The following is a 14,210-nucleotide window of genomic DNA, read 5'->3' on the forward strand; positions in this document are numbered from 1 at the left end:
TTGTTTTAAGAAAGAGTATTTTCCCCACCAGCTGTAAGACCCTTAAGAATTGCACACCCTTAACGAGTGTTACTTCCCCTAATGACTCATCCTGCAGTGCCATTTCCACAATTGGTGCTCATGACCAAATTGCAATCATATGATAAGAATTGTTTAGACCTTGGGACTGCATTACATTTCTATAAATTGAGCTAGTCTGTATATATCCCACTATTTTCGAAGGCCAAAGGAAATGTTAACATAACTGCTGGCTAGAGACTATAATGGTTCCTATTATTGCAAATGAAATGAGTCAGATTCCACACTTCAATGTTAGTGTAACTGCTGCGAGTGAAGACTTATGGTAGTCAGTGTGGCAGCGCTTTTTACAATTACTTGCATTTAGCATATCAAACAAAGCAGAACTTCAATGGATTGGCGATACTTGGTCAGAGAAGAGTCGAGACTTCTCTCCGAGAATGTTTATGGGAGACAGGCGCATACCAAAAAAATAGCTCCAGGCATCGTAAGCAGAATATTAAATCGAAGATGGCTGGCGAACAATTAATAGAGTTGCCGGAATTAAGGGATATTGATATTTCAAACACGCAAAATACGCAGATTGAGCGACGCGTGCAAGACCAAAAGCCGATCGAAAATGGCTAAAGCTGAAGATTCGACAACAAAACGACAGATATCAAAACAAAAGGCTGTGTTGAAAGAAAACAATGCAAATTAAGATTGAAATCGAATGCGACACAAATGCATGGTAAATGTTTTGTTCTTTGGGCCTCGCGGCTTGAGGTATATATGAAAGTATATATATTTATTTAAAGGTGTTTACTAAACTATATGTATACATGTATATCGATATATTATATTATATTCGTTCATAGCGTTTTATGCACAGTTTTCTCTTTAGTTGTGACACAGATTTGCGTTTAAAGTACACAGTAATTTAGAATATTATTAGGAAAATTGCAGCTCTTAACTTTCATTCAGTATTCTATATTGCACTATATAAAGCTCTAGCTGATAGCCCCCTGCCACTGTCAGCTGAGTCAACTACTTAGTAATAAACATTTAAAAAATAAACTTTCATTTGCCAAGCAAATTACTTGGACAATATAAACAAATTCACTAGCTCATCCTCCCACTAGCCAAATAGCATCACCCACACACAATTGGCTGCATCGTGTGTGCGTGCTTGTTTGGCATACAATCACAGCAGTCTAAAATTACATACAAGAGATATGATAAACTAAACAGGAAATCAAACTAAATTTGGCGTAGTTGCTTCGTTTTTATAGTAGCTGCCTCTAGATGCGACTGCAGAAATTGTAGAGCAGCAGTTTATCCTCGAAATGATAAACGTTGTTGATGTGTCTTAAAACCCTACCATCGACCAGATGTCGGGCATAGTGCACAGCCTCCATGCGATCCTTCGACAGTCCAACCTCGATAAGCCAGCTGACGAACTCGGTGCCGTAGAACACTCTGCGATACACTCGAATGCGCCATCTGTAAAAATGTATAACATTGATTAGAATGCCATTTGAAAATTTCAAATATATATATATATATATCGGATATAATGCTAATTGTTGTGCCTAAGAATTTGCTAAAATCAAGCTGAATAAAATGGAACGAAATAAAGTTCACTGAAAATACTTACATTGTCTTAAAAAAATTAAAAACTTTTATCATCCAAATAACTATTCCTATTGCTGCTTAACATTCTAAGGCAGGGTTTAAATTAAATAAGAAAATAATAAATATTTATAGATGAAACTAAACTAAACAACACTTTAAAGGGAACCCTAGACTTGCTAAGCTAAAACCATTCTAAGAGATGCCCACCTTCTGTCCTTGGCAATATCCTTCTTGCAGTTTTCCAAATGATGATTGCGGAACTGTTCACAAATATGCTTGGTTTCCGGACGCACGTTAGACCAGTGAGGTAGACTAACCACATTGGCTCCATACCTTTAACGGGAGAGAAATAATATATTAAAGATAAAAATGTGAAAAAGCTAATCCCAACTCACCATAATTTTCGCCACAGCTTGACAACTGGCATTAATAGCTCGCCTATGTCAGCTATAAACACGGCCAACACAATCAGACCCTGGCCAAAGTTCAGGAAAGCATCGAGGAAGCTAAGTTCAAGATATATGCCCGACATTCCTTCCATGACCAATGTCCAAATGGACACCGCCAGGCCGACGAACATGGAGCACAGCAGAATGATCAGAAGAACGGTGTGTTTTAATGTTTGGTGTTCATCCGTGTCGCTCGGGTGTTCAAGGGGCTCGAGCCCACGTCTATTCTGTTCCTCATATCGCTCGATTATAGTTTGACAACTTTGACGGGAGGTACTAGGTCCACAGTTGAAAGAGCTACTGCACATTTGATTGCGAATTCTAAAAGCAGAAACATATTTTATTACTATTTACTTTGTCATTTTAACTTAAAACTCACTCTTCAGTGGCCGGTGCACTTTCGATCTTGTCCAGATCTTTATTGTTTGCACCACTGGCGCGTTGACGTGTACGATTCAATAGATCCTCAATATCCACAACCACAGTACTGGTGGTTGAGGCGCTGGCTGCTGGAGCTCCTCCTGAGCAACAGTTTCCATTGCCGGAGCCACAACCTCCTCCTGTTCCTGATCCTCCACTGGCATTACCATTCGTCCTACTCCTTGGCAATCCCGCAGCTGTTGGGATCATTTCATCATCGTCGGATGAGGACGAGTAGGAGGCTGTGCGAACACTCTGTCGGATGGAGGAATGATCCGTGTGACTTAACAAGTTGGTCGTCGATATTGTCGAGTGCAGATCGGATGATTCTGTAATAAGACAACCATTAGGTTTTAAATTCGATATAAAATCAGGTACCTACCCGACTCCGGGTTGGACAACTCACGTGAATAGGTCATATACTTTTCGTAGCGTTTCTTATAACGCTGATGCAGCACCAAGCAACCAACAGTAACTGAAAAAATGTAATTAATACGAGTTAGTGATAAAACTGAGGTAGAAATTCATAAAGTTCTTAAGAGAAATTAAATCAGATTGAAAACTTTTGACACATCATTGTAGGACCTGACTGACGTCCATAGAAGATTCCGGATGGTAAAGTATTTCTTTACCAAACGTAAACCAAGGATTCAATAGGTCTTGCTTTAACTCTTCAAATGCATATCGGATTCTCATCATACTCATTTAGTATTTAGTTTATAAAATACTTTTTTCGTTTACCTATAAAGCACATGACGAGCATAAAAACGGAGATTGCTGCCTGAGCATTGCCATACTGGAAGCTGGGATTATGTTTTTCCTCTGACATCACATTCGAGTCAAAGGCAACCAACAGGCCTGATATTACGGCCGGTACACCCCAGGCAAACACCAACTAAAACAGAAATGTAATAAGTTAAGTTCATATTATTAATTCACAATTAATAATTACCATATAAGGCCAAAGTTTCAGCACGAAGCACAAGCTGCGACACTGCAGGAAGAGCAGGGAAATGGCCAGAAGTCCCGTCCAAAGGCGAGTGCTGTAGGTGCCAATATTGAAGAGGAAAAACTGTAGATACAACGGCCAACGATGGACATGCTCCATTTTGGACCAGAGAATGACTCCAATGCAGCACATGAGCTGTAAAAGATATGCGATTAAAACAATTTCAACGATATGTTCACGAATAATCCAATACCTGCGACAGCACCAGACAGAAAGTGATTCTCTGCGGCATTCGCTTGAAGCGCTTTGTCACAATAAGCAATACCAACATAATACAACAGGCAGCCGCACCAGCAACGCTGATGTCAAACGAAAAGGCATCCAGCTCATGAAGATAATCCAGTGGCTTCAGGTTCGTCAGCGATATCATTTTGGCTGATATAAACATCAACGGTGCTGAGATGAATGTGCAGAAAACCATGCTACGAGCAACCTGAACAAAGGGAATACATAATTAATAGGGAGTGGATTTTGAATTCACTTTCAACTCAATTACCAATTCCACCTCCATGTTGTACTGTGTGGCAATGACGAAAGCCCCGGGGGCAGCTGGAAAGGTGCCGTAGAGAAAGCCGAAAGTGCTCAGCTCGGTTGTGTCGTTGAAGTTCTGGCCAGACTGCATAATGTTAACTGTCTGCCGGATGACCAAAGGCAGCACCAATCTGTGATAGGAGAGTAAATATGTTGATCTACTGAATAAATAAATGTTTACATACATTTTAACAAGTATTAGCACACCAGGTAATAGGAACCCTGTGCTCTTTCGTTCCGATCCTGTGCCTCCTACAATCTTCAGACCAAGTAAGAATAAAGCTGTTGCCGAGAAGCTCTGACCAAGGACGCGCAAAGTACTGGACACCATTTCGGGCAGACCAGTTGGAAACAGGAAACCTCCTGCAACACCTAGCAAGGTCATCAAGAGCAAGGGGTTGAAGAACAGGGCAACAAGGGTGTTGAAAACAAGAATAGATCGTTCGCCCAGACAGCGATTTCGTTTGGCCATCTGTTCTGCGGGGCAGGTTTCTGGACACAATGGTGGATTGCGGGTCTGTAGAAGGTAAGTTATGAGTAGTTTCGCAGTTATAGAAAACAATAATCAAATACTAACCACATCCTCCTTGTTTTTGATAATCTTCGAGATCTCCATGAGCACCAGACCAACTGGATTCAGAATGGCCAGTGAGATCGGAGCCATCAAATACAGGTAAGAGGCATATTCCGGATGCACATCCTTGTAAAGAGCCATAACTACAGGAGAATAAAACAATAATTAAGTGGAATAGTGTATAAATTAAAATTTGAAAAATATTTTAAATGAAACTTCCTTGGCTTGTTAATGATGTTTTGACTCAAAAGCTAATATAAACTGGTTCAAGTTGTATTAATTTGAATTTATAGGTTTATCAACTCGAACGTTGGCATTCATAATTCTTAGAAATTTATCCATATCGTGTCAAGGCTTAATTTTTGTTGTCTCAGTTTGATTTTGTTTAGCATTTGCTATAATGTTACGCGTGACTTGTTAAAACTAAAACTTAAAATAGGTCTCTTTGCGATATGTTTATATCTCTATACTATAAATTCTCATTACATTTATAAAGATTGATTCAAAGATGGCTAGAGAGTGCTAGAACTGACTTTTATTTCGTTTATTTTGAAATAGAATAAACGTTTTTATTTGTCTAGCCTCACAGACTATTTGTTCTGTTTTTAGAAAAATGTAGCTTCTAAATGCTTGAAAAGATTTTATAACTTGATATATTAATTTATAATCTACTATCTCCTCTATAACTCACCTATGGGATAGCCAATGGCAAAGTCATTACTCTGGGTACAGAAAATGGCCATCAATCCACCGCGCGCATAGTTCAGGGGCCTGGCAACCAGCAATGATATGATTAGAACGGCGAAGAAGACTACTGCCTTGGAGACGAGCATGGCCAGGAGAAAGCTCCAGTTGACAGCACTCCAGTTAAGCTCCACCAATGACAGGAAGATCAGCGAGGGCAGAGCGAAGGTGCCCACGAATGTGCCCAGACCCTTGGTTTCCGCATTGCTGATAATCTTGAAACGTCCGGCAATGTAACTGCAAGCAAGGAGTAAGTAAAAGCAAAACATTACACCAGTAATCAGGTTGTAAAGGTGTGTCCGACCACGCCCCCTCACCAAAAAGGTGTTTATTTATAATGCTAATAACCCAGCAAGCCGGAAAGGCGGAAACTCTTAATCAATATGTTAGTACAGTATGTACTACATGCATATAAAAAACAAGCACCAGAGCCACACGTGATCCCCTCGTAAACCAGTTTTATTTCGGTCTGTCTCTTGGCTAACAAAGTTTTGTAAACGTTTTTTTGTTGTTATTGTTATTTTTATCAAGTATTTGTATTTCTGTCACACTTCGTCGAGACAAATTAATTTGTCTGGTAATCTGGAGTAGGGAGTACTTCCCCAGCCTTACGAACTAGTTTAGCGACCTTTCCTTATAACTCAACGCAATTTATTGCAATCACATGGGATTTATAGCAGATGTTGTGGGTTTTATTGTCGGGAAGTACCTAAGAAATCTCTTATCTTTCAAAGAATATTTTATTGATATTATTGGCAGAGCTCAGCTTCTGGATTTTTTTTGCAGTTCTATGTATGTGTCATTTGTATATTTATTCGTGAGATTTCTTTTTCTTAGGAATGTCAAACATTTGTGAACATTATCTATGTTTTGTTTAGTCTTTCCAAGCTTACACGACATGACTGATAAGAAAATGTGCCTATTGGAAAGCGGGAAAATGGTCAAGAAAGAAATACAGATATGTTTGTAAGCTTTTAGGAATATGGAAGAACTAGTTGAAGGGCTACCTATAATAATAATCGTATAGTATAAATCTTGTATGCGTTTTAAAAATACGTTTTCTTGCCATTCTTTTTATAGCTTGGATAAGTTTTGTAAGTCTTAATGAAAGAAACTTTCTTATAGGGTTTATATAAATGTGTCTTTGGGTCTGAGAAATACAAGCCAAAACAAGTGTTTCTTTAATTTTTCATAACAATAAGTTATACTCACCGACTTTATAAACAAATTGCAAAGCTAAACAGAAAGAGTCAACAATTTTTTCATTATTTACCTTACTCATTTATCTGTTGAGCAAAACAAGTGTTCTAGAAAGCCAGTCGAGAGGAACAAAACCGAAATTAGTCAACCTAGTAAAAACATTTATATACTTCTCAGAAAGAATTTGAGCCTTTAGTAGTCGACTGTTAGGATCCGCACGGAAATATTCAGTTTACGTGCCCAAACAAAGTATTGGTTCATTTTGTCATACGACCTGTTGGGCAACTCTCGTCTAGAGTCCGATAAAGAAACAGCTGCGAATGCCTAGATTAGAACGGTTTGCATATACTATGCATGGGATCAATGCATTCGTACTATAACTACAATCAAAACCATAACAATCTAAGGTGTTTATTTCCCCGTAATTACTGGTAGCGCTTATCAGGTTATTCCCACCCTATATCATAAAGAAAAAAGGTCTATAACAAGTCGATCAAATTCTCACATTCACCACACTAACGACAAAGATTCATCAAATAAATGATTAAATATAATTTCAATCTGATAACAGTCATAAAATTTAATTGCATTACGGGCAGCACTTAAACTGGAAATCATGTGTATTTTTCAGCTACCCTATAATGACTGAGTGCTAAGAAAGATATATTTTATTTTTAATGAGATGTTTGTGATGGGCTTGTGAATTATATAGGTTTCTGGATGATTTAAAGATTTGTTTACTAAGAAAATATAGAATCTTGTTTAGCTTATCTAGGAATAATGTATACTAAAACTATGACGTTTGGCCTTAAAAACTGGAAGATACATTATGATATGTCAATGTTTTAAAGTTATAAAAAACAGAGACGTAAATGCTACATTTTAAATGTAAATACTAGGTTATAATCAGGGGGAAATACAAAGACTGAATCGAGGGTATCTGTACAGTTGAGATTCCAATTTAAGTACTAAATTCTAAAGTCAGATGCCAACGAACGCGGCGAGAGAACAGTTAAGTAATATATAATCGTAGCCAACTGTGTATTCGAGACTGTATAGGCGGTATCTGTAATTGTTTGATTGAACAGTTGCAGGAGGTGCATCTGCCAGTTGGTCTTTGTCTGGGCATGCATATCGTCAGTAATTGGCAGTGGTCGGTAGACAAATCGGTAATTGCGGTTACATAATCCATAAAAGTACTGGGCAAATATTGCCTCAGGTGGAGTGGCTTGATACTGTTTACAAGCTTTAATGCTAAACACTGTTTTGCAAGGTCATTTTTGTAATTGTTTTGTTGATTTTTTTTAACGATTTTTCTCGCACTCTCTAAACGATTTACTTTCGATTATTGCCCACTGGCAATTAAGTTTCGGCTCAGATGCATATATAAAGATTGATATGGGAGCTAGGAAATTTACATATGTACATTTTGCGCCGCTCCCTATTGTTATTGAGCAATTTTTTGTATGTCAAACTTAATAGAGGCTTCACGGCAATTTCACGGGAAAAATGCCACGAGCGGCGGGAATTAGTTCAGATTTATGAATTCGCTTTTAATTATAATTGCTAGTAATAGATGTGTAAACATTGGGAAATAATGCAGCTAACGGAAACAAAGAAATTCCCCAACAAATAGCCGGAACAAAAGGTTTAAAGAGTTCGGATTTTGCAGGTGAATGATCAATCAATATCAGTTACCGACTTGCAATGACTAATCGGTATTTTTGTAATTTAAATAACCCTTTTACAACCGTCATCAAATTAAGCATAACATTTTTTCACAATGCATCCGCAATTATACACAAGAACAGCAGCATAAATTAAATAAAACAAGAATTACAAATCAAAGGAATTTGGATACTTGAGAAAGGTTGAATTACGATCTTAACTATGATTTTGGGTATTCTAGACATTTTAAATAATTTATAACATAACCGATATCACCATTTTTTATTGCCTTTCAAGCAGCTATCTCTCGCTGACACGCCAAATTTAACCCACATAAATCTACTATTATATTTCTAAAAATAACAAAAATTAATTTAGCTGATTTAAGATAATTGCTAAGTTTGTTTAATAAAGCCAACAATTGAGTCTGAGTACGCACAGACAGTGAGACAGCAATTTGCAGAGTATATATAAAATTCGAGTGCCAATTGATAAGTGGGGGAAAACAAATCAGAGAAATTGATATCGAACTGAGACGGTATACGACATAAGTGCTGGTCACTGTACCAGCAAGTGTTTCTCTGAACAACTTTCTTTTGCCACACGTACCCCGTAATCATAGCGATAAGGAGGTGATCTAGGTTTGAGTTTTGGACCCTGCATGGGATGTGACAAGTTTATGATTTACTTTATTACTCAAACAACATTTGTCAATAAATTGTTGCAGCTACAAAAGTGTAGTTTAAGCAAACCAAAAACTCCAGTTAGCAGTTTGATTAAATGGAATCGATGGAAAAATACGTATTTGCGGAATTAATTAGAAACTTTCAGAACGGTCCTAATAACTTACCTTTATTTATTTCTCTTTCATACTGTTTCAGTCCTAACGTTTTTTTTTAATAGAAAGTTATACAATTGTTTAAAGTCGTACTTATGTATTATATTTTATTATATGACCTAAATAATGAGATCCTGTTCCTAAAATCATTCGAAAGTATACCCGAATGTGCAGTTATTAATCGACTTATAATATCGAAAGATTTCCAATATGAGACCATCATTGGAAATCAAAATGTAAAGTAAAGTGAAAATCCAGGGTGGTTTGTCTGTACCTAAATCGAACAAAGGAGCACTGTGGACGCTAGGGGTGAAGACCAGCGTGGCATATGGCGTAAAACCAATGGTTAATCTAATCAAAGAGGACGTGTGGCCCAATTATCTAGGTACTAAGTAATCTCCTACACTAACTACTAACCCGCAAATGATGATGCCGAAACATTGAACCAACGCCGGATAAAAGTTGTTCATGGAGACGCCTCCATCGTCGGCGCGTGGTGCTACAGTTCCATTAGCCAAAGATGAGGCCATGGTCGTTGCGATGACCCTGACATTAGCTTCTGTGCTGGCCGCAATTTGCTGCTTGGCATAATACATGGAGCTATCCATTTGTGGATTGATTGGGAGTAATTTCAAGCGTGGGTGTTAACTTTTATTCCGCCCACTCTGCACGTCATAGCGAAAAAAGGCAGGGTGCTCCGTTAGCCAAACAGCTGATGCGTTGTGACGTCAATGGGCCACGGCTGCGGATTTATTGAATTTTTGCTTTTTTTTACTCTCCGCGAAGATTTTGATCTATTATTTAACTGCCTTATTTACGCAGTTTTGTTTGCCAAAGCCTTGCCAATTTTATTGTTTTTGTTTTATTTTTAGCACTCTTTCTTTTCTATTGCAGAAAATGGTAGAAAATCGCTAGGCCCGACAGGCTAATTTCACTTTCATCTGTTCGAACGACTCATTTCTGGTTTTTAAATTCGCGGCACTTATTTTCGGGAATTAAACCGAGTGTTTAATTAGCGGAAATTAAGTTAGTGAAGAGCTCAAAGCGCCCGCCGATGCGTTTTGTTTTTAATTTGCAATGCGAATGGTAGGACCGACGCGTAGCTGTTGAAATAAACCACCTGTCAGAAAAAAAGGTACTAAAATAGGCAAGAGGTATTTATTAAAGCAGTGCGAGCTGATAAACGTTAAATTCAAAAATACAAACGGTGAAAAATATTATGTTTATATTTTATGAATTATTATTTTTTTTTCTTTTCTGATAGACTTACATAATATTTAAAGTTTTAATAATAATAAAAAAAATTTTTAAAATGGCAAAGAGGAGGAATTTTAAAGTATGACCGGATTAGGTAAACGTTAAACAGTGTTGACTAACGTATCGGTGGGACATGGGCATCACTAACCAAGAACAGCTGATTGGTGTCTAAAAAGAAGAAGACAATTAGTCATCAAACAAAAATCCTAAAACGAAATTAACTGGAAAGTCCGTAAATTTTCGATCAAGTTTTGTTTTTAAAGTTTGAAAACAAATTAAAATGAATCGCCTTTTTGGTCGTGGAAAGCCCAAGGAACCGGGTCCAAGTCTAAACGACTGCATAGCAGGGGTAAGCAAAAAAAACATGGAAAAAATAAAGCAGATATTGATAGATGATTTTATTATAACCAATAGGTAGATGCCCGTGCCACAAACATCGAGGAGAAGATCAATAAATTAGAGGCGGAACTGCGCAAATATCGCGAACAAATGTCCAAGATGCGGGATGGACCTGCAAAGAACTCTGTAAAGCAAAAGGCTCTTAGGGTGCTCAAACAAAAGAAGGCGTAGGTTTAAGCCCCACCCAGGGTGCCCTTATTGATTCGTTATTAGACCTCAGTTTTCACACCCTTATATTAATATCTTGGGATTTTTATTCTTCATCCTAACATCTTCATAACATTTTTAAAATGTATATTCATTTACCAACCGTCATTTTCTTTCAAGTCCTTAAACGTGTATTTTATACTAATTCATTTTTATAAGTCTAAATTTCACTATCACTATATTAAGATACTAAAACTTTACGAAAATATGTTGTCTCCTTAACCAGCTTAGTTTAAATATCATTCTAAAAAGTAATGCTAAATATACTCCTTAACTTATCGTTTATTATAGCTACGAACAGCAGGCAGAATCTCTGCGCAACCAGTCGTTCAACATGGAACAGGCCAACTATGCGGCGCAATCCTTGAAGGATACTCAGGCCACAGTTGCGGCAATGAAGGACGGTGTCAAGCAGATGAAGACCGAGTACAAGAAGATCAACATCGATCAAATCGAGGTGAGCCCACTTATCGATAGGATTTTATAACTCCTACGAAATACGACAAGATCTTAAACTTTTGTAATAGGTTATTTCCAAACCCAATTCCAAATTTTTGATTCTGTACCTATCTAAGAATGACATTAACAATAAGAGCTTCTTGAAAGCTTTAATTTTCTACCAAAAATTTTAATAATTGCCGTTGATGTAATATTTTTGATCATTTTTTATGTAGGTATAAGTAAAATCCAAAAATAAGTAGATCTAAACTTTAAAAAGTATTAAGATACTAAAAATGGTTAACGTTTAGTATATAAGAAATTCAAAGAAAATGAAAATTTAATTACTTCTCTTGTTTTAAAGGACATCCAAGACGACATGGCCGATATGTTCGAACAGGCGGACGAAGTGCAAGAGGCACTGGGTCGAACCTACGGAATGCCCGAAGTGGATGACGACGACCTGCAGGCCGAGTTGGATGCCCTGGGTGACGAGATTGCCCTGGACGATGACACCAGCTATTTGGATGACGTGGTCAAGGCTCCAGAGGCGCCGAGTCGAGAGCCAGGAGCCGATAGCATCGTGCCTGGAAAGGTAAACAGTCCCTTATAGGGGTAATTAACCTATATCATTTAATTCATTTTTTAATCCCATACAGAGCACTATTGAAACGGATGAATTTGGCTTGCCCAAGATTCCCACTTCGCTGAAGACCACATAGGCAAGGAGCTGCCAGCTCTCAGGTTTCCATTCTGCATCCTTTGTTGAACTTTGGGCACGCTTTGTATATTTTATATGTGTAATGGAGCCATCAAAGATTTCCTCTCAAACCACACTTTTGTACCCATTTTGTTTTTTTCAATAAATAGCCGGTTAAAAAATCGCGCAACATTAATATATAGTGAAACTTGCTTATTTTTTCAATTGGCAAAATGAAGTTACAGCAAAAATAATTAATGTATTCTTGTTTGTTAGTTTTAATATAAACATTTTACTTGAGTTTTAAATTGTCCTTAAAAAGATATTCTTATTTAGCAAACCCCCAAAATGCTGATAGCCCACATTTTGATACCATCTTTTCAAAGCGAGCTTCAAAAATATTAGCATTATTTGATTTATCACTAAAATTTTACAGAACCAGACATTCTTTCGCCTAGACCACAATAATTGTGATTCACTTTTGATAAGCAAAAAAAAAAATAAGAGAAATAATCAACGAATATATATTTTAATTTTGGTTTAGTTAATAATTTTGTTTTTATCAGTGGCTGGCAGGTGTTTTCTATAAGCTGCTATGTTAATAAATACATATTTTGAAATATTAAAGTTAGTAAATTCGCCTTTGCCTATTATTTTTTTTAAAACTCTTTTTAACTATAATTACATATTTCGCCTTGAAAAACTAAAGTCAATATTGTTCCAAACGGAGGCTATACAAAATTAGTTTCTTAATATTTATATTGGGGATGCACTGTAGTTCCTTTAGCAGATCTCTTTGGGTCTCCCTCATTGCAATTGCAATTGCACTTGGCGCTCTCTTAGCCTCGCTCTCACCCACACTGATGAATACTGACGCTCTCTTTGCTCGTTAAACGAAGGTAACTGAGCTTTGAAGTTCAGAGCGTGAACTTGAGCGCGCGCGTGTTTCTCTGCCGTTGCTTTCATGTGCTGGTGTGAGTGCGTGTGCGCCGATGTGCGATGGTGTGCGTGAGCGCGACTCAGTGCAGCGAAGTGCCTGTGTGCAAAAATAAAGCGTTCGCTTAGTTGTCTTTTGACAGCTGTAACGGACAGTCGCAAATTTTCGCCCTCAACTGAAATTCGAGCGATTCGAATTTAAAGAGGAAAACCTTCGCTTTTCAAACACACAAAACAACAACAACAACATAAAAACAAAACAAAATAGCAGCAACAAAAAATCAATTGTTCAAACGTAACTGTAACTGCAGTGCTCGCGCCAACCGTCAGACCGCCCGCCCGCTCATTTTCCCGCCCACCGTCGTCGTCGTCGTTGCCGTCGTCGCGTCGCGTCGCTAATTAAACGATTTGCAACCGATCAAAAGTGCAATCCTAAAATATCAAACATATAAAATGCGTTACAAAGAGTTCTGAAACAACAACAAGGAAAAATCTCGCTGTTTAAGTGGCCTTAAATATGATTAAAATGCCAATTAATTAAACCAAATTTCATATCTGGTGGCAACTTACAGCCTTTGGTCGGCATTTGACCGCCCCCAAATCCCCTGATCACGCCCCTCCGCCCTCCCAAAACAAGTGCCTGAAAGTTTATAAATATTTACACAACAATTTTAGAATAATAATTGAAAAATCGCAAAAATAACTGATCAAAGTAAACTTGAAACACTAAAGTATTTTTCATATTTTCTCTGCTGCTGCTGAAACATAATGGATATATCGCCAATTGGATTACTTTTGCTTGAGATGGTAAGTGGTTAGTTCCAGAAGCTTGAAGTTTCCTTTCGGTTAGCAGATCGCTCATACGCAGCGTTGCATTCGCAGCGGCAGCGGCTGCGGAGTTGCCTCGAATGCAGGAAGCGAATAGCGCAAAAAAAGCTCTCTATTCATTTCGTCATCGGTGCACAAACATACATATATTGCACATAGACGCATTATATAGCTGCATACTTGAAAGTTCATGAAAATGTTGGAAATTTATGGAGGATTTTTAGAGATCACGTTGAGAAAGGGGCTTAAAATGTGGTTTTCAGTAGATTAATCCAAAGTTAAAAGTTACTTATATCTGCTGCAGAACTTTGTGGAATACATAAAATATATTATAGAAATACAATTGAAAGCTTTTCTTTGTTAACATATCGAGTATTTGA

At 37.6% G+C, this 14,210-nt stretch overlaps 2 protein-coding genes across 3 annotated transcripts; one reads left to right on the top strand and one right to left on the bottom strand.

Annotated features, from left to right (window-relative positions):
• Positions 1–755: 755 nt before the first annotated feature.
• Positions 756–10,158, bottom strand: LOC108108581 (integral membrane protein GPR155). 2 transcript variants are annotated; one of them, XM_017216675.2, is made up of 13 exons: positions 9,483–10,158; positions 5,307–5,596; positions 4,619–4,758; positions 4,227–4,558; positions 4,007–4,172; positions 3,704–3,943; positions 3,454–3,645; positions 3,243–3,396; positions 2,884–2,976; positions 2,461–2,830; positions 2,028–2,402; positions 1,840–1,965; positions 756–1,500 (listed from the first exon to the last, which is right to left on the bottom strand). In XM_017216675.2, the coding sequence occupies exons 1-13, from the start codon at positions 9,671–9,673 to the stop codon at positions 1,299–1,301; spliced, it is 2,871 nt and encodes a 956-aa protein (XP_017072164.1). In that variant the 5' UTR covers positions 9,674–10,158; the 3' UTR covers positions 756–1,298. The 2 variants fall into 2 exon arrangements, with proteins under 2 accessions (XP_017072164.1, XP_017072165.1); XM_017216676.2 differs by having other exon boundaries at positions 2,908–2,976; positions 9,483–10,157.
• Positions 10,159–10,470: 312 nt separating this feature from the next.
• On the top strand, positions 10,471–12,268 carry LOC108108582 (charged multivesicular body protein 5). The gene is made up of 5 exons (XM_017216677.2): positions 10,471–10,671; positions 10,737–10,888; positions 11,220–11,385; positions 11,731–11,961; positions 12,026–12,268. The coding sequence occupies exons 1-5, from the start codon at positions 10,603–10,605 to the stop codon at positions 12,086–12,088; spliced, it is 681 nt and encodes a 226-aa protein (XP_017072166.1). The 5' UTR covers positions 10,471–10,602; the 3' UTR covers positions 12,089–12,268.
• Positions 12,269–14,210: the final 1,942 nt, after the last annotated feature.

Source organism: Drosophila eugracilis, unplaced genomic scaffold, assembly GCF_018153835.1.
Source record: "Drosophila eugracilis isolate 14026-0451.02 unplaced genomic scaffold, ASM1815383v1 contig_2154, whole genome shotgun sequence".
NCBI lineage: Eukaryota > Metazoa > Arthropoda > Insecta > Diptera > Drosophilidae > Drosophila > Drosophila eugracilis.